The sequence below is a fragment of the Caloenas nicobarica genome, chromosome Z, assembly GCF_036013445.1.
Source record: "Caloenas nicobarica isolate bCalNic1 chromosome Z, bCalNic1.hap1, whole genome shotgun sequence".
NCBI classification, from domain to species: Eukaryota; Metazoa; Chordata; class Aves; order Columbiformes; family Columbidae; genus Caloenas; species Caloenas nicobarica.
In genome coordinates this window covers 32,784,464-32,808,301 of record NC_088284.1, presented here as the reverse complement: position 1 = coordinate 32,808,301, position 23,838 = coordinate 32,784,464, and the positions used below count along the sequence as shown (strand labels likewise).

General features: G+C 36.5%; 1 protein-coding gene across 7 annotated transcripts in view; it reads left to right on the top strand.

The window, feature by feature from the left end:
• The window catches only part of CSNK1G3 (casein kinase 1 gamma 3), an 85,841-nt gene that overhangs the window by 45,534 nt on the left and 16,469 nt on the right, over positions 1-23,838 (top strand). For 5 of the 7 annotated variants that reach the window (XM_065656099.1, XM_065656098.1, XM_065656101.1 and 2 more), the window contains 7 exons: positions 7,357-7,505; positions 8,745-8,979; positions 16,233-16,318; positions 16,449-16,533; positions 20,823-20,971; positions 22,026-22,121; positions 23,100-23,195. In XM_065656099.1, the coding sequence (XP_065512171.1) occupies positions 7,357-7,505; positions 8,745-8,979; positions 16,233-16,318; positions 16,449-16,533; positions 20,823-20,971; positions 22,026-22,121; positions 23,100-23,195 (896 nt within the window). Of the gene's footprint in view, positions 1-7,356; positions 7,506-8,744; positions 8,980-16,232; positions 16,319-16,448; positions 16,534-20,822; positions 20,972-21,999; positions 22,122-23,099; positions 23,196-23,838 lie in introns of all 7 variants that reach the window. The other 2 variants (XM_065656102.1, XM_065656104.1) reach the window with 2 other exon arrangements.

The following is a 23,838-nucleotide window of genomic DNA, read 5'->3' as shown; positions in this document are numbered from 1 at the left end:
ATAGGAAGCTGGATACAGAATAGCCTGTTCTGCAAGTGCGATCTTGTGTATTTTACTGACATTTATGGATCTGATTTAACAAACAATCTAAGCAATAAGATATAATGCAGATCACATCAGTAGGTGTGTTACTTGACTGTCTGAGAGGAAACTCTAGAAGGAAACTAATATTACAAGAAACTGAAAAGCATTGAAAGGCCGCTTACTTGCTTAATAGCTTTACAAATTCAGGTTGTATTTTACAGAGATACTTTGCCAAGATATGGCTCAAAATTACGTCAGTGGTAAATTGGGAACACAAGGTTAAGCATAAGTGGTATTGCCATTGACCTGTGTGTTACATATTTTTTGACAGTCAGTCTCTACTGCTTGTTTATTAGTTTGGTGTGTGTGGTGTGTGTGGTTTTTTGTGGTGGTTTTTTTTTTTTTTTTCCTCTGAATGAAGACACATGCAATAATTGAGGTTACTATGTAGTATCTGCATTAAAGCAAGTAGCTGGAATTTTTGTTTAAGATACTGATCTGTGTTCATGCTACTTATTATGTATATTGCATTCGATAATTGCAGCAAACAGCATGTAGCCTCAGGCTTAAATCAGGTTTCTGATGTTTTTATCTTGTCATCATTTCATAGGAAGTCAGACTTGTCAGCTTTAAAAACTTTCTAGACATCATCTACCTAAACGTGGTGGACTAAAGCACTTGAGTGATAAACCAGTCTTGACAGATGACAGAGGTGATTCTATTCAGTAATTCATTACTTTTAGCGCTAAGAAACTGTGAAAAGGAGAAAACATCACTTGTTTTCCTTTTCTGCTTTCTGAATATAAAGCGAAGTATAAGTCCAACTTAGTAACAGTAAAATACTGGGGGGATTGCAGTATATACATTTATGGAAAAACAATTACTAACTGGAGGATATGTGCCCCTTACTTGATATTTTGATTATATTTTGATAATATTTTTGATATTTTGATGCACAATTTTTATCATGGTGTGATAATTTATATGGAGTACTTAATGCAGTTATCTTCATCTGATAGACACAAGGTGATAGTCTCCTGTAGTTAGCTTTTTCAAGGAATTCTTGAAAATAAGCTTTTGCAAGGAGTAGAAGTGTCCGCTGTCATGTTTTGTTGTTTGCTTGTCCTAGCATTAGTAGCTTTATCTTTTATGTGTGGTTTCTTTGTAGGAGTTGCTTTAAGCTGCTTGTTTGTTTTGTGAGGGATAGTTTAATGAAAACTGGACAATGTAATCCACTTAACTGGGCACATGTAAATTGCAATAAGCCAAAAGTGAACAAATGAATACAATGTTGTCGTCATCTCTCCATTCCCACTCTTCTGCCAGAATCTCTTCCATGTGTACTGTACGTGACACAACCATCTGACCGAGTGAGGGCTTCAATGTCAAGCTGTATGTTTGATATTGGCAATGCTTTGTTTCTTGTTTTTAGATTTTAAAAAAAAAAGTTCTCATATTTTTTCCAGTACCCCAGTCTTGTGCATTTTTTGGGTGTTTGCACTCTGTTTTGGAAACCACTGGTGTACAGCAGCCATGTTTTTAGGCGGCTAATGAAAACTAACTTTTCCAGAAAAAGAAACTGAGTTCCAAGCAGTATTCAAGTAGTGGATTTCCAAGTCCAGACTTTCTTGCTTTTGCCTTGAATAAAATGTTGTTGAGAGTCATATTGGTTTAAAATGGATTTACAGTTTTATGACAGGGCTGTCACATAAAGTATTGTAGATGGCTTTAGTAAATTGAGTCTGTTCAAATGAAAGCATTTTACTTGTGAGCAAGTAAAAATATCAAGAGATAAGCAAATGCGACTCATATCTGAAAATAAGGATACTGTATTCAGACTTGTAAACCTAGAAAGGAATTAGTTGTTATAGTGTTCAAGTAATTTACTGCGAGTATGTGGTAATATTTTTTGGCCACAAATAAGTTTCTTCATTGATGGAAGAATAGGAAGTTATTTATAATTTTATAGTGGCATCAGTGTGACAAGCGTTGAATTCTGCACGTAATTTGGGCAGAGGTATAGTGGTGTACTTATTTTTAAAAAGGATTTTTGGGAATGGGACAGAAGATCTGTCAACCTAATAGAAAGGGTTGCATAGTAATCAGAGTAGTTATTGAGCAAGATACCTAAGAACACTGACTTCTTTAATTTCACAGAAAGAAGACTGGAATGTGTCTCACAAGTTCCCAGTATTTTCTTCTTATTTTCTTACACCAAAGGGTTTCAATGGTGGAAGTCTGGACTAATTCAAAATGGAAATAAAATACAGGCTCTTAACTGGTAATAAGTATTGGAATAACCTGTCAACAAAAGGGTGAAACATGTGGAATTTTAGACATAATAGTACATATCTACCTTGCAGCAGTTGGTAACAACACGTGAAACAAAATTTTGGGATATTCTGGAGTTCTTGTCTAATCAGAAGATGAAGTGTTGTAGAGAAAATAATTTTATTTAACACAGGAATAATACTTAAATTGATCACAGCTGAAACACTAACTCCCTGCCCTGGAGGTATACTTAACAGAAATTGCTGTGTGCTTTCATGATATGATGTGGTAGAATAAGATATTTTTTGACATATCCTGTAAACACACTTCTGAAATCAGCAACTCTGCCTACAAATCTGACAATGTCAAAAATTCCTTTCTGCAAATATTTCCTCTTTTACTATAGCATGTAGTCATGCAAACGAGATCTCTAAATCCAGACAAAACCCAGAAGTCTTCTGGCTTCTGTATTTTTAAAATGAGTTTAATATTTTAAAATGTTATAAAGAGACACAGAGCAAATGCAGTGGAACAGAGGAGACTAACTTCTCTTGAAAGTATTTTGGAGTTAATGTCTTTAAACATGCAAATATAAGAACAGAGATTTTCAGAATACTTCTCAGGCCATTACAAGTGGTGCTCTTTGTTCCAAATTCCCAGTGCTTTGCTTCTTTTCTTTCTCTTTATATGCTTAGGTGGTTTGTGGTTTGGGTTGTGGTGTTGCTTGGTTGTGTGGTGTGGATTTTTTTTGTTTTGTGTTTGTGGGTTGTTGCTTTGTGGTTTTTGTTTGTGTGGGATTTTTTTGTTGTGGTTTTTTTGTTTGTTTGTTTTAGTTGTCTGTACATCTGGATAACTGAATTTGCTGCTGGGGATACATCCACATCTCCATGTGTAATTCTACCACACCAGAAAGTGGAGGCAGAAAACTTGAATTCTAGAATTAAGATATCCCCTTATGTGTACAAATATATTTTCTGATGCATTGTCTGATAATTAGGGATGATCTTTTTAGAATTAAAACACTATCTTGTACCATATTCTGATGTAGTGTGTGCAATGTGCTCCTTCTTTAGTAGCAATAAGCTACTCTTGTGAAGTCTTCCTGAAATCGGTATGATTATGTATGTTAAGTATATTAGTATAGATATGGGTATGATTATACATATTTAAAAAGTAAATGAAAGCTCTAGTCTTGAGAAAATGGAACAGTTAAACTGGGTTTTTAGGGGCTATGTTTTCATTATTCATTATTTCATTATTCATTATTCTCACTTCTAGGAAAAGAGATTAGTGAAAATGCTTTTAAAAATGCTGCGTTCATTTGCTTTTTGTTTTGCTAAAACAGTAAGGTGTGTGTGGTGTGTTTTTGTTGTATTTTTTTGTTTGTTTTTTGGTTTTTTTACCCAAAGCTATAGTGGATACAATTACAATGAAGGCAGAATCCAGTTGTTTCCTTAGGCTATTCCAAAACCAGATTTTGTAGTTCTATCTAGTACAGTATCGTAGCAAAGGATGGCATAGAAAAAGCACAAATGAAAGGAAAATTATATTTTCAGTGTATTGAATATTTAGCATAAATGAGACAGACAGGATATGTACTGGAGAGCAAAAAAAACCCAGAATAACTGGATTCCTTAAGTGAACAAAATTTATTCTGCTGAATGAGGAAGAGATTCTGTGCATATGAGGAAGTGCAAGGTGAATAGGGGCAGTGGTATCAAGTTATTTTTTATTATGTATTCACACTATGCATATGTACAAAAAAGCTAAAGTAAAATTGGATCGTAAAGCTTTAAATATTGGTATTTTCAAACTCGGAGACTTCCTGGCTTTTTAAGGCAGGCATTTATATAAAGCTATGGAGTCCAGAAGTGCAGAACATTTTCATATTAATTTTTGGAATCTATGTGCTGTTCATCTTATCAATAAAGTATATGACTATATATGAAGATATATGAACATAAAGATAAAACATGGCATTGTCGGTAGTGTAATTGTAAATGCAGTGCTTGAGATTATTAAAGAACATTTCCAGTCTTTTGATGCCTGCATTTATTTTGTCAAATATTTTTTCAGGAAGCACTTTCTAATGATATAGGTGATCTTATGTGCACTGCTAACCGAAACTAGAATTGATTATGTCTCTGCTAAAGGTTTAGATATAGAATCACAGAATGTTAGGGATTGGAAGGGACCTCAAAAGATCATCTGGTCCAGTCCCCCTGCCAGAGCAGGAACACCTAGATGCGTTTAACTGATTTGTTTTTAACTCATTCTTCTGCCTAGCCAGGAGAAGTGTTATATGGACATGCTTATTATGCTTCTCTTCAGCGAAAAGAAGTAATTTTTTGGGTAATGTACTTTTGCTGTTCTAAGCTGTACGCATCAGAAGACTTTTGTTCAATGATTCTGGTAACAGACGACATAGTAAGGGAATCTTCTCAGTGTAACACATGTGACTTTTTACCCTAGTTTTCAAGACATTTATGGCTTGGTATTACCATCTGTCTGAGGAAATGTGTACTATATGTTCCTGCCAGGGTTTCTGGCATGCTGCCATAGAAAACTCAACAAAAATCAATTTTTCAACACAAAAGTACAGTCTTAGGTTTTTGTAGTTTTTATGAACAGCAAATTAATATCTCCTCCAAGTGTTTTGTGTTGTAGAATATAACACTTATTTTACAACAGGAAAAATGTTAGAATTAGAAATAAGGTATCAGAGTGACAGCTCAGGTTTTAGACTCTGTACAGGATTTGAAAACAAGTGTAGCTTTAACGTGAAATTTGCCTTTTGCCCTCCTAGGTAGATGTATTTGATACCTGTTTACAAAGTATTTAAGGGATTGTTACCTGAACATATAGTAGGATATTTGTGGTCCTCCCATATATAGTGTTTGGAAATTATGTATGTTTTATTCTGAACTTAATTTTTATTTTAGTAATTTTCTAAGTAAAACAACAAAAACAACAAACCAAAGGAAAAAACAAAAAAAACAAATCCAACAAAAACAAAAGCAAAACCCCCCTAAAATTTAAAAGTTTTAGTTTATTAGTATAAAACTTTAAATGTGAGATTGTTTTTTGTTCAAAGGTCTTTTTCTTCTAAAACATGTTAATGATTTCACAGTAAGAACAGCATCTAATGGAATCTCACTGGACATCAATTTTTGAAAGAATTTAAGAAGTTAAGAGTCGTCTGTGGTGTGATACTTCAAAAGTGAAAACAGGGTGAATATTTATCATAGGTTCCCCTTGAGACTTATAAAAATCCCCTTCATTATTTCTTCTTATGATTACATTAAAAAAATCTGTCCTTCATGCAGTGTGAATTAATGAGTCTCAGTCTACCATAGATTTCACTAGAAATCTAGATTAAAGAAACCAAAACAAAGCAAATAAACACCACAAAAAACCCCCATCAAAAACCTGAATGAAAACCAAAACCAAACAAACAAAACCAACCAAAAAAACCCACAGAAAAAACCCAGAACACCACAAACTTCCATACTGTGGTTTTTAGGTTTTTAGTGGCTGTGCTGCCGTTCATCGAGACCTGAACAAGGCTGGAGGACTGGTCAGAGAAGAACCTAATGAAGTTCAACAAGGGCAAGTGTAGGGTCCTGCACCTGGAGGGGAATAACCCCAGGTACCAGTACAGGTTAGGGGTGGACCTGCTGGAAAGCAGCACTGCAGAGAAGGACCTGGGACTTCTGGTTGACAGCAGGTTGACCATGAGTCAACAATGTGCCCCTGTGGCCAAGAAGGCCAACGGTATCCTGGGGTGCATTAGGAAGACTGTGACCAGCAGGTCGAGGGAGGTTGTCCTCCCCATCTACTCTGCCCTGGTGAGGCTGCATCTGGAGCACTGTGTCCAGTTCTGGGCTCCCCAGTTTAAGAAGGACAAGGAATTACTGGAGGGAGTACAGTGGTGAGCTACAAAGATGATTAGGGTTATGGAACATCTTTCTTATGAGGAAAGACTGAGAAAGCTGGGTCTGTTTAGCCCATAGAAGAGAAGGCTGAGAGGGGATCTCAATGTTTATAAGTATTTCAAGGGTGGGTGTCAAGAGGATGGGACCAGACTCTTTTCAGTGGTGACCCATGATAGGATGAGGGGCAACGGGCACAGACTGAAGCACAGGAGATTCCATCTGAATATGAGGAGAAACTTTACTTTGAGAGTAGCAAAGTGCTGGAACAGGCTGCCCAGAGAGATTGTGGAGTCTCCTTCTCTGGAGACATTCAAAACCCACCTGGATGCATTTCTGTGCGATCTGGTCTAGGTGAACCTGCTTTAGCAGGTGGGTTGGACTAGATGATCTCTGGAGGTCCTTTGCAACACCAACCATTCTGTGATTCTGTGAATAGACTAACTTGCATTTAAGAAAAATGTTTTCTTTTATGTGCTATGTAAACAGAAGCCAAAAATAACAGGGTAAGAGAAGACAGAAGACGATTTACACTGCAATTTAAATAGAAAATGCTTGTATTTGGAAAAAAAATAATACAAGTGATGGCTATAACAATTTGTCACCTATGGTATATTTATTTCATGTAAAACTTGACATAATGTCTCATTAAACTTGAAGAGTCATTAATCTCTTTTGGATTTTTAAGTGATTTCTGTATATAATGTGGTTTTGTTCCTGAATATAGGTTTATCATAGCTTTAATTTAAAAAGCTTAATTTAAATACCTATTTTTATGAAAAGGAGCTTATTTAAACAGCTCTTTATACCTTTTTAAAATCCTGTTTCAATTTACTGTTAAAAAAACCCTAACAGACAGGTTCTGATTTTTATTTTTTTTTTTTATATAAAGCTTTCAATCTTTGACAAGTCAAACACATAATATTAATAAAATATTTAACAAACCTGTGCTACCTTCATTATACCCATTGTATCTTTTACCTGCAGTTTTTCTGAGTTTTTATTGTTGCTTTTGTTTGAAAAATATATTTTTAACTTCAGATCAACGTGAAATGGAGTAGGAATTTTATTGGTATGTTCATTCACCTTATTTAACCCCTTTTAATTACTTTTTATCTTCCTTTTACAGATGGAATACCTCAGGTTTACTATTTTGGCCCATGTGGCAAATATAATGCTATGGTGCTAGAACTACTTGGACCTAGTCTAGAAGATTTATTTGATTTGTGTGGTAGGACATTTTCTCTTAAAACCGTTCTTATGATAGCCATACAGTTGGTAAGTAGAATAGATGTTAATTTCAGTGTTCATTAGAGTCATTAAGTCAGTCTTCAATGGATTAAATGCTTATTTCACTGAAGAGATTTGCACTTCATGTTTTAAATTGGTGTTGGTGGCTTCTAAAGAGCCTATGATACAGTTTTAGCAGGGAGACTGTTTTATGCTACTTTCATTTACTTTGTTCTAGGTTTTCAACCATCATTACATTAGTGTGGTTTCATTGTGTCTTCTGAGTTCTTATAGTGACGATCTGAAATAATGAATTTTAGTTTGACATAATTAGAAAATGAAACAAAAATAATTTTCGTTCACAAAACAGTCGGACAAGACTCCTAAATAGCATAAATGTTTTTCCTCGGCATTCTCGTAATGCAAGCAAATGAACAAAAGAAAAAATACCCCAAACCCTTCCAGAAATACTAAAATAGCACAAAATGAAGATTTCCTGATTTGGTTCCCACCCGAGGATGGTGGGAGTAGAAAAAGAGAGAAAGAGAAATAAGGCTTTGCGTGTTTACTTTGATACAATATGTTTTAAGTAAGTCCTTATGAAATATTAATGATACTAAACCTCCCCTTTCATAAATAGATAGTGACATTTTTACCGTATAGTGTAAAAATAGCTGTTTTAAACATGACTGTAGTTCTATAATAGGCCTGCAACTATAGACATATAGACATATTCAGCTTATTTACAGTCAAGAGAACGCAGTTAATTTTCTAAAATGCTCAAAGCATCACAGTCTCAAAGATCATCTTTGTTTAAAACTTACTGTTCCTTTCTGATTATATAAATTTTGGTAGAAAGCAATCCAGCTAGAACGGAGGTTATATGCATAGTGGTGAACTTTCAGTGCTTCTCTAATTTATACCTTTAATATGTAATAGATATATATGGAACTTTGCTCACTGCTTGATGACATAATTTCTGGTTATAATGTGCACAGAACATAGTTGGTATCAGCCGTCCTTATGAAGATACCTTCTGTTATATACAGATTCATGTCTAACGTCCAGTGTAGAAGTTTCCGGTATACCATGTAGTGTATCTGCTTAGGGGATGTGTGCAATTTTGGTTGACTTTAACTGGGAGATACATTGTTATGAGCAATAACCGTTTGGTTTTAAGGGGTTATGGGGGGTGATTTCCTCTAAATATAAAGTCAATGTAGGGTGTTCAGCTTCTACCACAATGTGGCAACCTGAGGCTTAAACTTTTTTTTTCTTTTATTAAAGATTTCTCGTATGGAATATGTCCATTCAAAGAACTTGATATACAGAGATGTAAAACCTGAGAACTTCTTAATAGGAAGACCTGGAAACAAAACCCAGCATATTATTCATATTATAGATTTTGGTTTGGCAAAGGAGTATATAGATCCAGAAACAAAGAAGCACATACCATATCGAGAACACAAGAGCCTTACAGGAACAGCTAGATACATGAGTATAAATACACATTCAGGAAAAGGTACGTGTGCTTTTTAATGGCAGAAAACAATGCAACAGCTGTCATCTCTCTGAAATCATATTGTTTTCTATTTGTAGTTTTTCTAAGTCTGTAGTCATTAAGAACTGCAAGATTTGTGTACTATGCAAAATTGTACTTTGTCCTTATGGAAATACTGTTCATGGGAATAAGGTTTTCTGTGTGTCTAATCATCATGGTCATGTCTCAGCAAATACTTATGTTGTTTTTCTTAGATATCCATAACACAAATCTGAGGTGTATCTTTTCGTATCATAACATCTCCATACTAAAAGTATACCATGGTGGGGTGGGTGGAAAGTAGATATGCTTATTAAAGACATCAGAGTGAACAGATTGCAACACAGATTTTTAATGCTACCTTGCCAGTTTTTTTTAATCCTGCTGAAATGCACCATGTAGTGGAATAAAAGTAGCTTATATTTGCTGATTTATTTTTTTTTTTCTTTACTGTTTATACTTTTAATGAAGCTTTGTCAGAGTAACTGAAGGTTGTCCTATTATTGTAAATATGATCAGCTAAAGAAATAGCAGGATACATGCAGAGAGGTAAGTTGTTGTTGCATAAATTTAGCTGGAAGAAGGTGCATAAGCACTCAAAGTGGTCTTTCTTTCAGTTATATAGAGGTTTTCTAGCAAAAACAGGTTTGAACCTTTGAATTTGTGTAAACCAGTTGCTTATCATTGCATGGTAATCACTAATTAAGTTGCTCTTCGGTCATAAAATATGTTGCACAACGCTGATCGTTCAAAGGCCTTTTATAATAACATGGCAGATGAGAAACCCTTCACATTTTACAGATAGTAATGAGATGCTTTATCAATAAAATCAGACTAAAACAGCTTGTGGCTAGCAACTGTAGCTGGTGAAATGTTAACATATAGACTCATATTGTCAGTTAGGTTGGAAAAGACCCGTCATCAAGTCCAACTGTTAACCTAGCATTGTGAAGTCCACCACTAAACCATGTCCCTAGGTGCCTCATCTATGCATTGTTTAAACACCTCCAGGGATGCTGACTCAACCAGTTCCCTGGGCAGCCTGTTCCAATGACTGACAACCTTTTCTGTGATGATGTTTTTCCTAATATCCAATCTAAAACTCTCCTGGTGCAACTTAAGGCTGTGTCCTCTTGTCCTATCCCTTGTTATTTGGTAGAAGAGACCAACAACTTCTTTTCAGGCAGTTGTAGAGAGCAGTAATGTCTCCTTTTCTCCAGGCTAAAAAATTCAGTTCCTTCAGCCTCTCCTTGTAAGACTTGTGTTCCAGACCCTTCACCAGCTCTTTGGACACACTCCAGCACCTCAAATGTAGTTCAATTTAATGCATTTTTTCATAATAAAGTAATAACAGATATCCTTTACAGAACAATAATTAGGCATGTGTATTCAGCCTTTATGCCTTTTTTAATACAGAATTGAATTACCTCATGTATAGGCAAAAATTTTTTTACTTAATTAGTATGAGGCTCTTCTGTCTATTTCAGCCTTTCTCTTCTTGCCTGCTTTAGTCTCAAAATTAATTGGGATGAGAGATCTGACTAACTTTCTTGACTACTAAACTGACTTCAGATATGCGTTTTCTATGAGAATGTAGAGAAAGAATATAAACAATTACTGTTTAGCGCCTTACATGGCAAATGTAGATCTGTGTTTACAACACGTCCTTCCACAGCACTTCAAGTCATCAAACTTGGGAAATTTTCAGCATCTCCAAGTAAATTAAAGAACGTGGAGCTTTTTCAAATTAAACAAAACCTGCAAATCTACAAAACGGATAGGAGTAAGTCTTAAGCAGGTGCATTTAACTGGCGGTGAAAATAATATGTTTTTCTATGTTGACGTTTCAAAAGGATTTTGATTTCACATGACCAAATATTACTTTATAATTTAAGATTAGTTTTGAATTGTATTTTACCTGACATGCATCTTTGCATCCTCTGGCTTCTTTGTTTCTTCACAGTCAGAGCTGAAGAATTTAATTTCACGATGTGCAAGCAAATTCTGCCATTCATTCCAGATTTTGACATGAGTTGATCTTGCTTTTTCCACAAGTTCCTAAAACAACCTCAAATTTATCCAGTAAGTAGGGAAAAAGCCATAGTTACACCTGCTTCTATGTTATGTATCCATATGTAAGTGCATATGAGATCACAGAACCACAGAATGTTAGGGATTGAAAGGGACCTCAAAAGATCATCTAGTCCAATCCCCCTGCCAGGGCAGGAACACCTAGGTGAGGTTACAAAGGAAGGTGTCCAGGCGGGTTTTGAATGTCTCCAGAGAAGCAGAATCCACAACCTCCCTGGGCAGCCTGTTCCAGTGTTCCGTCACCCTCACTGAGAAGAAGTTTCTTCTCAAATTTAAGTGGAACCTCTTGTGTTCCAGCTTGAACCCATTACCCCTTGTCTTACTGATCTCCAGATTATTAGAAGCATGTGGTCAAAAATTACTGAGTTGGACAATTGCTGAAAGGTGATCCCAGTTATTTGATAGGAGTTCCATTTGGGTAGTGTTCACCTAAATTTAAATAAGTTTTTACACTATGTATTTTGTTAGGGAAACGGAAGAAGTGCTGTCTAATGTGTACCTGTCTTGCCTGTGTAAATTTTACAAGAAATTGTGTAGCAGCTTACCATATCTTGCAGTGCGATAGCAGATTAAAAGTTGAGCCACTGAAGGTCATGCTTGCTTGTAGAAGGAAAGAACGATGATTGGTAGTAGTCATGGAAAGGAGACCAAATTGATAATCAAAATTATGAACAACTACAGGTTTCAACATTAAGTATTAAAGCTAACAAACCTCTGAACTGCACTAAAAAACTAATGTTTCACAGGTTGACTCACAAAGTCTTCAGTCATCCATGCCACAGGGCTGCAATTTCAGAGTGTAAGGGGAAGGCCAAACTCAGTGTCAGCCATCTGATATTCACCTTCCACAGCCAGTGACCAATAGCTTCCAAAGGTCTGTTTTGTTAATATTGGCTACTTCAGAGCTGACAGTCTATCATTGTTTTCAACTGTACCCACATATTTTCATGTGGACAGGGGAAAAAGGCGGGAGGAATCTCTCCTTATTTCAACTGATGCTTCTGGGCATCAGAATATTACCCTGTTTCTGTTTTGTGCGTTTTCAGCTGCTGATTTGAGTCTCAGAAAATGTCTCAAAATTAGAAGGTACTGGTTACATATTTCAGCAGTGAACAGTTTAAATCATCATCCCCATTTGCCATAGCATTGTGGCCACTGTGGTTCCTTTCCTCATTACAGAAGTGTCTGGTGACCCTTGGCAAATAAAGAAAGATTCCAGTAGTGGACTGGTAATTGTAGAATGGTTGAGGTTGGCAGGAACCTCTGGAGGTCATCTTATTTAACCTCCCTGCTCAAGCAGGGCCACCTAGAACTGGTTGTCCAGACCTCGTCCAGATGTCTTTTGGATATCTCCAAGGAGGGAGGCTCCACAACCTCTTTAGGTAACCTGTGCCAGTAATACATCTTCTTGTAGTACATACAGAGCAGAAAACTTTCTGTGCTTTCTCACCACGTGAAGTTATTACTGATTTAGCAGTTGCAGTTGGAAGTTTGTCAGATGGATAAAAGGTTTCATTCACTATTTTTTTATTTAATATTTGTTAGAGGTAATGGTTATGATCTTAAACTAATATATTTTTCTTATTGTTTTACAGTTGTATAAAAATAGGAATCAATTTCCTTTTCCAGATGAATTTATTTCCACAATGGTACTGAAACCATATCTGAGAACTAGCTTACTGGAACACAATTTGGCCTTTCCCCCATGTTAGAAAATAAAGTGTCCCAGCTTTATTTAAGCAGTTCTTTTAGTGATTGAAATGGAATCCTCTCTTTATAATACAGCATTATGTACTAGAATGCTACAATATTTTTTAGTTAAAACCACAGTGATGATAAATTTTTCATGGCTTCAGGTCTTGCCATCATTGATGTCAGTGGGTTTTGAAATTCTTGATAAAGAGCAGTGTCTTAATCATAACAGTATATTAGCATATTTCAGGTAATTTAAATATAGCGAAAGACCTCTCACACCACTTACCCATCCAAAAATGCGTTATATATGAAGCTGACCTTAATTCTGTATGCATTCACATAGTAAAAGGATGTGCAAAAAGTAACTGAACTACTGTAAGCTTGTCATGTTTGCTGGATTTAATATTCTTCACCAAGTAAAGACTAAAACTGCATTTTTGTTAAACCGTATTAGAACCAAAGAGCTTTAAGATTAGATTAAATGATTTTTTCATTTAACGACTAATAATGTAAATGCTAATATTTCCTATAATGAATATTTAACACTTGATAGCATGGTCTGAGCTTTCTAAACATAACTTTTAGAACACAAGTTCTTCTAGTAAAGGAAGCATTCGCTTTATTTTTCAGGCACGGTGTCAGTTTAAGGCCATGAAACTAGTTTCAAAATCAAATAACCTTTTTTAGTCCTTAAATAAGAGAACCCCCTCCATATCCTATAAGAAAATAAACTGAAAAGAGTCCTCTGAGAGACTGGGCAAGGTAGACAGCTGTTTAAAGCCCGCCAGTACCCTTTTGGATCCTTGAAATACCCTCTCCTGAGGTAGTCTGTGCCAAGGATGTGTGGAGCCTCTGGGCCAGTCATACTGAGGTGCTTTTGCTAGTCCTTCCCAGTTAGACTCACTTCAGTGTCTAATGCAGTTGTTGGGATGCCCCTGTCACTCCAGAAATAATGGGTTCTGCCCCTTCATAGTTGGATGGCATTAGGGTATACTGCACCAGTGTCCACAAGAGCCTTGTACTCCTGGGGGTCTGACATGCCAGGCCATCGAATCCACACTGTCCTGTAAACCTGGTTGTCCCTCTCCTCCCCATGGCTGGAGGCCCTCTAGTCCTGGTCATAGTATTCATTACTCACTTTTTGTAAAAATGAATCAGAAGTCCATTTAAGAGACTCAGAGGTAAGACCAGCCCTTCTACTCTGTCTTAAGAACAGCCTGCTGGAACTGGAGCAACAGTTTTCCCAGCATAATCCCCTTTGTTTTTCCTTATAACTCATGCTTTTCTGCCTCTAGGGCAGAGGTAAGTTTTCTAGCTCTCTTCCTCATTCTCTCTGTGGTCACACAGATAAAACTACAGATTGTCTTGTGGTGTGTACCCTCTATATGCTCTCTCCTGAGCCAAGGAGTGCTTACTGCTAATAGTTGAGATACTGGTCTGTACAGGTGGGAAGTGGAACTTATCCTCGAATTGCTGGAGCTCTCAGCACGGTTTCTCAACTAGAATGTCTGGCAGTTACTCCATAGCCAAGATGCAGGCTTGTAGGGAGGAAGAAAGCCTTCCTTCATATTGCTGGAGGTGGCCAGCCAATTCATCCACTGTCTTTCCAGGACGTTACTGTCAATGACCTGGCATACAATGATGGTGTGCTCCGTAGAAACTTCTGCCATGATTTGTGTGCATTGAACTTCATCTGTGTCTGTGGGTAAAGGCTCATTATTAGGATAATTGCAAATCACCTCCACCACAACTAATTCCCTCAGGTACTGGATACCTCTCTTCATGGTGGTCCACTTGCCTGGGTGACAGGGAACATCTTCCTGGGAGAGAGGACTTTTCTTCACACCTGACAGAAGTCACCACCAGAGTTTGAGGGCTTCTGTCTTTTTCCCAATCACCTTGTTAATGATACCTTCCCTTGACAGGTATCCCAGGTGTTTTGCTTCCTTATCCTCTAATTCCAGGCTACTGGCCCAGTTAAGCCAGTGTCAGAGGAGCCAGATGACAATGTCCTCACTGGGACAGCAGCTGAAATCTTTTTGTGTATCTCACAGCTCACTCAGCAATAGGGAGCAGGTGATTATCTCTGATTCTGCCTCTTGTCTTTATCTTGTGATCACCGTGGTTCATCATCATCCCTCACTACACAGGCTGGGTTTTTTTGTGTATTTCTTTTTCTCTGTAGAGGCAACTGATGGCAGCATGTGTTGATTCTCTGGTTCAACCGCAGTGCCTGTCGCCTGGGCGTGAGTAGCTGCAGTGTTTGGCACGAGGGTGGGAGTAGCTGCAGTACCTGTTGGTCCGTTTTCCCTCTCTTCCCCACCACATCATACAGTGTTGAATACCACTTTGGGTGGTTTGGGTCAACTGTCCTGTCTGTGTCCCCTCCTAGCTTCCTGTGAGAGCTCTGTACTGTCTGAATCCAGAACATTATCTGCTTCCTATGAAAAATAATGTCATGAGTGGTGCTTATGAAGTACTCATTATCTCCATTTCCACCCTACCTCATAAAGAGCACAGGATTTCTGCAGGCAACTGGAATAATTTTCTCTTGTGTACTGAAAACTGTCAGGCATAGAAATCTGCTGCTTATTCCTGCTTTCTTCTTAACATACGTGGTTGCATCAGGATAGCATATGGTCAGCAATTGCAATGTTGCAGGGTTGGCAGAGAAACTCAAATAAGCCCAGATTGTCTGGGCTTTCTAACTGAGAAAATGAGTGGAGGAGTGGACAAAAACAAGAAGAGTGTTGGCAAGGGAATTGGAAACATGAAAATGAGTTAGAGACATGACTATGAAGGAGCCTCATATCACTGGCAGATGTGTGAGGAAGTAAGGGCCTAGATGTAGCCCATGCTTTGAATTACCATATATTTGGTATTTTCTTGTCCATTTGCTATACTGTGTTTACTCAGTGTTAAAATGAGAAGATAAGAATAGAAGACAGAGTAATTAATAAATTGTTCTTTTTATATGAAGATTAAGAATTGCTTTTCAGATGCAGTGTATTTGTGTCAATATTTTGTGTTGATCAGATCAAAGCCAGGTTGGTTTTATTAACTGTCCTGTGTTCAAGATCTAGCAAATACTTTTTTGTTTACTTTTCTGCTCCATTTCTCTTGCTGTCAAAGCATAGTGAAAATACTGAGTAGAAAAAATGTTGATATTTTGCTTTTATTCCTTGTCAGAGAGGAAATCAAAGTTAGAGGTAAATACTACCTGTTACTAAAAACCATAATACACTGTGTAACCGTTGTTTCAACAGCATTACAGAATGAAGTCGGGTGAAAATGTAAAAATCTGTTTTCTATCAGTTACCTAAAGACAGGCTATTCTCTGTTACATTCAGTTTTCCTAAGAATAATGGATTTTATTGAAAAATAATATGGAATGTACTTCGAAAACTTTGAAATTTGAATGTTCTAATAATATTTGAATTTTGTTTCAGAGCAAAGTAGAAGAGATGATTTGGAAGCTTTAGGTCATATGTTTATGTATTTTCTCAGAGGAAGCCTTCCATGGCAAGGTTTAAAGGTAGCGGTTTTTGATGTATTCCTCTATCCTGTTTTCAGATCATTAGCTTTTCTTGCCATATCTTTTTCTTTTTGAAAGTTTGTCTGCAAGCTGTATGACTTCAGAAGCTTGTTTGGTTTTTGTGTCGTAGGCTGATACGTTAAAAGAACGTTACCAGAAAATTGGAGACACAAAACGAACAACCCCTGTAGAAGTATTGTGCGAAAACTTCCCAGGTAATATCTGCTGTTAATAAAATGTAGTGTATTGATTTAGAAAATGAAACTGACATAAATAATTATTTAATATCTGGTTTTAAAAATAAATAAAATAATGCTTCTAAATACATGTATTATATACTGTTGTAATAGGTACAACATCCTTTGAAGCAGCAGTAAGCTAATGCTGGTGTTCTTCAAAGATAGATTCTTATAAAGGAAACATTAAAAAAAAAAAGTCATACAAAATTTTGCAAGCCTTTTAACTCAAAACTGATATACCCCTTTTAAAAACTAACCAGATTAGGAACAGCTTGAAATAATATTTAAAATAACTTGCAAGTACTTTCGGGTGTCGCTTCTAGTCTTCCTTACGTGCACAGAGAATCAATGAAGTATTGGAAAATTGGAGAGAAGCAAATAGGACATTTTTTAGAAGCTGGGCTAATCAGCTCAGGACAGGGGAATACACACACATGACATGGACACAATTCTGCCAAATAAAAGTAAACGCCTTGAAAAATAATCACAATGTTGCTGATAGGCAAAATGGATTTGCTGGGAATAGCTTATGACAAACTGTTTTGATTTCCTCTTATGAAAAGAAATCGTAACCACAGCAGACAGTAGGCAGATGTTTTATGTCATGAAATCTTAGTACTTTAGGTTTTGACACTCTTTTTAAATATCCTCGCAAGTAATCTTAAAAGCATAATCAAGAAGAACCTACTATGGGAAGAAGAGTGTAAACCAATTCGTAGTAGTTAAGTACATTGTTGCCAAATTTAAAACATGAAATGGTATTTCAGGGAGATATGTGCTGGATCTGTTCCATATTTTTGAGTGTCTTGTATAACCGAAAATGTTTCTTAAACTTAGAAATGATAGGTTTGAAATTTATATGCGAAGTGAAGAGCCTGAAGGGGATTGCCATTGCCAGGAAGAGTATGGAGCTGCTTTGACTGGAGTTTTGTGAAAGCAAACCAGTCAGACAAGGCTGTAACTGATTTGCTATGGGATAGGGTGGTATACTAGATGGCCTTCTGAAGTTCTTTCCAACTCTGTGGTAAAAATTGGTCTATTATCAATTTTTCATATGTTTTTTATTTCACTTTCTTCTGTATATTAAAAAAATAATAATCTAGTGAAATTGACTTTTTTCACAGGACTTAGAGCAAATGTCTGAACATATGTTTGGTGAATTGACAAAAGTTTAAATATGAGGAAAAAAAAAAGTATTCTGAAATATAAGTCTTGTGTATCCAGTAGTGCACGCTTATCTGCATGTTGATTGTTATATAGTTGCTAGAGTCCTTTAAATATCTAACTTAAGGTGTATATGGTGCAATTCTTGGAAATAATTATGCGTGAGTATCTCCATATATCTAGTGGACTGTTTCCACCAAATTTAATCAAGTACATACTTGTTGACAGGCTTAGATCTGAAAATGGAACAAGGAAAAGAAATTTGTCCTTGGAGGGCACAAAAGATAAACTTCTTTCATAGCACATATGTACTTTTTCCTAATAAATATTTTCTTGTATGTGGAAGTTTTTGTATATCAGATATCTGAGGATTTTCTACCTTTTCCTGCCCTTCTTGTCACTTAGGACATAGAATAAAATGAGAAGTACATCCATCATCATTTCAATTTTTTTCAGTCAGCCTGCAGACTGAGCTAACTAACTGATGTTCCATAAGGCAAGAGAACACTGTAGTATCAGTGAAAGATACTTTAGTCTTTGTCACATGTGAAGCACTTACCTTTTTCATCCCGTGTTCCATTTAATTGTACTATCTTTGAGTGTTTAACAGTACTGCTATTTCAAGCCTTGTACAAAATATGAGCAAGGATTTAAACTCTGGAGTTTCTGCTTCAAATGCATGATAAGGGTGGCATTTGATTTTTTTTTTTTTTTTTTTTTTTTTTTTTTTTTTGAGTCAGCCAGTTGTAACAGATTCATCTGCATTAAATGGCTCAATTCCGGCCTTCATACCTCTGAAGACATATCTGCTTTGGGTTCTGGTTTACACTGGGAAAGTATGATTAAAGAGATCCCTAGCAATATGTCAACGTTTCTCTTAGCCTTCTTCAAAAACTGTCTCCTTGGCTAGTATTGCTGAAGAGTCAGTTCTAATCTGCAGAGCTGGACATTAGGTGACAAGGAGTTCCTCCTATCCACTACTCCATCCGCTCATGCCTAAAACATAGTACTTAATACTCTGGTTTTGCCAGAACTGAGTAATTTCAAGTGTCTTGGCACCATTGTCCTGTGGTGAATTCCTGACAGCACCAATATGTTGCTGCCTCACAACTTTTTGTTATCAAGCTGGTTGCAAACCTTCACTTCTTCTTTCTACCCTGCTGTCTCCAAAAGAGTTTTAACTTAGCATAGCTCAGTCCTAGCACTGCCTCTTCACTTCTCAGCCATCATCTGTCAGAAGACAGGCTTCTTACAACACCCTGTTTGTACCATGAAATGTCAGCTTCTCCAGACTTCTTGAAATGTCGTGGGTGTGTCAGAGTGAGTCTGCAGTTATACTGTTGTGCTGCTTCTGACTTACATACCTCTTCACAGGATCAGTGAGTGCTGGAGTCACCTACTTTTAACCTTATTCATCCTCTGACAATTCTGATCATATAGAGGTGCCTTCGCTTGTACTTTGGGACCGTGTGAACAACCTTTTTGGCTTGAGAGTAAGGAGTCATTGCTTTTCTCAGGATGGCTTGTGAGTGAAAGGTTTCCCACTCTTTCATGAACTACAAAGTTTCCTAAACAAGTTAGATTTTAAGAGCTGTGTCCATCAGGAAATCAGGTCCCAGGACTCAGGTCAAGTGCTTCACTTGATCCATATCAGATTGTGAGAAGTTGTTGCAGTACTCTGTTTCAAGCCACTGTAGTACGATTTTTTTTCCTTTTACTATTCCTCCTATAACAGTAAGGAATGGATGGATGCAGTCTGAGTGAACCAAAATTTCAGTATGGTTAGGTTGTTGAACTCTTTACTCTTCTAGTACTTTAGTTCTTTCTTATAATACCTACTGGATTGGAAGGACCTGTAGGACTTGGTCTTTTGTGAACGCTTGTTAATGTGTATCTCTTCCCACCATCTGCTGTTTTCTCAGACTGTTTTATTTCTACCTGCCCTCATTTCACTGATTCCTGAAGGAGTTATTGCAAAGGTAATCCCGTGTATGAGCAGTTTCTCAATGGGTTTTGAAACTTTTGCTTCAGATGTTCGTTGTTGGTCCCTTTCATCCTTTAGATTCTGGTAGTCCTCTGTCCACAATGATGCTTGTTCCTTACAGCTGTTGTCTCAGAAGCCTTTCCTGGCTTGAACCCATTATCAAGAATGGGATGTCTGTATGCTCTACTCACCAGCCACGAGGTTTATGCTGGAACTCTTGTCTTAACTAGAAAGTTCTGGCTGGCAGTGCAGTCTGTACTTCACACCCTTTAATGACTAGGAAAGCTCCTTTTATCTTTACAGGTACAGGCCCTTTCAGAAATCTCCCTCGTCTCTACTACTAGGACAATCTTATCATTTCCATGTAATACCTACTCAAATCTCCATTTGTATGCTGACATGGTATTTAAACAGTGGTATTAAACTGACACTGGTCAGAAATCACTCTACAATACTTCAGGTAACCTTGGTATTTCTCTGCAGTGTTTTCTGTTCAGGATATTTGCCACTTCTGCTCACCACCTTCATATAACATGATGCCTGAAGCATTCAGTGCTGTTGCAGCCTTCTGTAATCATACTACAGTTAGAGCTCAACAGAGCCTATAGCGAGTGTTTTTTTGCCAGGACAGTTGGAGTTGCCCCCTTCAGAATGTACATGTTTGTTCTCTCTTATAGAAAGGAAGGTTACATTCCAGTAACAGGTGTTTTTTGAGACATAGTCCACTCTGTACATTCATACACCCCCCTTCTTTACCTTTCTTTCTTTTTACGGTTAATTGAAAAAAAAAATTGAAAAGTAGAAGAATTTTTCTCCCCATTTTTTCACACACTGTGCATCAGAATTCGAAGGTTGTATGGAAGATCTTAACAGGTAATGCCAAGGGAAAATTAGTGGGGAGTCACTTGATATGTTTAGAATATGGCAGTATATCCTGAAGAATATTATTACTATTAAGTAACTTTTCTTTCTGGTAATTCACAAATTCACAGTGAACAACTGTTCAGGTTTTATGGTGAGAGATAGAAGTTGCTTCAAAATGTAAAACTAAGTATTGGTTTTTAAGTGCCATGAAAACAGGTATGGCAATTATGTACTTTTTTTTAAATATATATAGAGGAAATGGCTACATATCTACGTTACGTAAGAAGGCTAGATTTTTTTGAAAAGCCGGACTATGACTACTTAAGAAAGCTCTTCACAGACTTACTTGATCGGAAAGGCTATATGTTTGATTATGAATATGACTGGATTGGCAAACAGTTGGTGAGTACAGTTAAGGTAGTAGTAATATGTTGGGGGTTTTTGTGTGATCAGTTTAGAGCCAACGTTAGTCTTGAGTTTCAGAATGCATGTGCATCTCATGGCTGCTATTAGAGTTGTGAAGAGCTGCTATTACAAACCAATTTTCAAATGCATTTTCAAACATTTTCTTTTGGCTGTGGCGTTTAATATTAAGTCTTCTTCCAAATATGTCCTCTTAATATCAAAGTAAATCTCCTGTTCAATTGGAAACGAGGTTGTAGGAGCTCAGACTGTTTTTTGAGTTGAAGGAATTTAAAACTTGTGGTTGTCATTATTGCATGAATTTTCTTGCTTTGAGGACTTTGTTGCTCCTAGTGTTTTTAAAATGTAGAGCAATCACTTCTCTGCATCTGAGGTATGCTCCAGATATTTATCAGTTCATTATGAAGAAACTGTCTATGCTTTATATGCATTGTTCTAATGAAATACGATGTAGAATATCAGTTTTGATCACAGTTACAGAAGAATCTAAAGTTACAGAAAAATACCGTTTGAATTCCTTAAAGGGTAAAAGATGAATTTTTCAAAATACCTCAAATTTTTGCTTGCATCTTTTTAATAAGTAGATGAGGGGCTGTGTGTGTAGGTTGAACAATTTCAGATTATACATTTTACCCTGAAGTTCCCTGTGTGACTTTCTGAAAGAATTGTAGTATTTTATTGCTAAATGTTTTTTCGGTGTTTAGCATTAAAAAATGCCTTAAGCCCTTCTTCAGGCTTTGATCAGAATGTCCTAACTGCTAACTTCAGAAAATAGTAGCCTAAAGTCTTTCAGAAAATTAATGTCTAATAATACTCAGAATTGCTACGTCATGAAATGGTGTAAGTCTTGGTTTACCTTTTTTTCTCTTTGGTATTAGTAAATATGTAGTGAAGCTTTTGCTTTAATTTGATCATTTTGGGTTATGGGAAACTGTCAGATTTAAAGATTAATTTCTGTTACAAACCAGTAACTTTTGGTAAGACTTAGAAATCTGTTTTTTTACCAGTTGCTACATATTATTTATATTTGTAGCCTACTCCGGTGGGTTCAATACATTCAGACCCTGCACTGTCTTCAAACAGAGAAGCCTATCAGCACAGAGAAAAAATGCAACAATCCAAAAATCAGGTAAACTGCTCATATAAGATTATCATCATTACTTTGTCTTTTATCTAATTATTTGTGCTATGTTGTTCTTTTGTTAGAACTCCAAAATAAAATTGACTCCAGGATTTCTTCGTTTTTTCTTTGATTAAAGTAGATCCATGTTAATGTATTTCTACATCTGTAGACCTTAAAATGTCCTAAAATGTTGCTTGTTTGATGCTGTGATAAAATGTATAGCTTAAATCAGTAGTGGATTTTCTCTCTGCTGATAGTTCTTTAAATTTTTTTTTAGTTCTCTGTTTTTAATCACTGTCTCTTCCCCAGATGCTGTGTCATCTTTGGGGGTTGTAGCATGTATGGGGTTCTATCATTTTCACTTTTTTTTTTTTTTTAAATCAGGATAAGAAAGAAGGGGACAGACTTTTTATCAGGGCCTGTCACAACAGGACAAGGGGTAATGGTTTCAAATTAAAAGACTGTAGATTGAGGCTAGACATGCAGAAGAAATTTTTTACAATGGGGATGGTGAAACATTGGCCCAGGTTGCCCAGAGACATGGTAGATGCCCCATCCCTGGAGACATTCAAGATTGATGGGCAGGGCTCTGAGCAACCTGATCTAGTTGAAGATGTCCTTGCTCATTGCAGAGGGGTTGGACTAGACTGGGACCTTTGGAGGTCTCTTCCAACCCAAACTATTCTATGATAATGACCAAGGTGGTAAAAACATTAGGAATTTAGATCTGTGTCCATTTACCTACGGTAGGGTTGTGCTGGTGGACTTTATTTTTTGCTAGAAATTTTGAGTTTTATCTACTTCTCTATGAAAATGTATGTGTAGTTATACGTCAGTATGCAGAAAATGTTGATTTACAATCTGTATAGGAATGGAGTCTGTAGTGTTTTTGTGCTTTTAAAATTAATATATAGTAATTAATGTATGAATTTTTTATTTTTTGAATTTCTATTTCTTATATTCCTAATGCATTAAAAATGATAGTTGGCAGACCATAGGGCAGCTTGGGACTCACAGCAAGCCAATCAACATCATTTGCGGGCTCACCTAGCAGCTGACAGACATGGTGGCTCGGTACAGGTATTTTCTGCTTCTTTCCGTGACTTAATCCATCTTTTTGCATTATATAATACTGTTATAGTTTCCTGTAGTGCATGACGTGATTCCTGTTTTCATATTAAGTTTGCTGTCCAATAATTTTCAGAGTGTTCCAACTATGCCCTACTTCACAAGTCCCAAACTGAAATTAGAACAGATGCAGAAACATATGGATCTTTTTGTACTGGAATTTCTGCTACATGTTTCTTAATGGAAGCCTAAACCAAAGGAACTATCTCTTTTTGAGGGAATATACACTTACCTCAGTGCAAGCAACTGAAGTTTAGACTTTCGACGTGTTACTTAGTTGTATTAGCAACTAAAACACAATTGACTGAATTCAGTGTTGTTCAAGTGATGTTTTTTATTCCTTAAGCAAACTTCAAATGTGCAACTTTTCAACTTTTGTTTAAACAGTAGTTGACTGGAAGAACGTTTCCCAGGGCAGTACTTATCAGTGGAAAAACAAGCAGGAACCAATAATTTTTTCCTTTATTATTGATTTATTTCATCTTCAAAGAGCTTTTTTTACTGGGTTACTCTTAATTTTGCTTTTTAATGTCTTGATCTTTGACTATATTTAGGAACGAGATGGTTGGAATAATATATGAGAGGTTCCAGTATA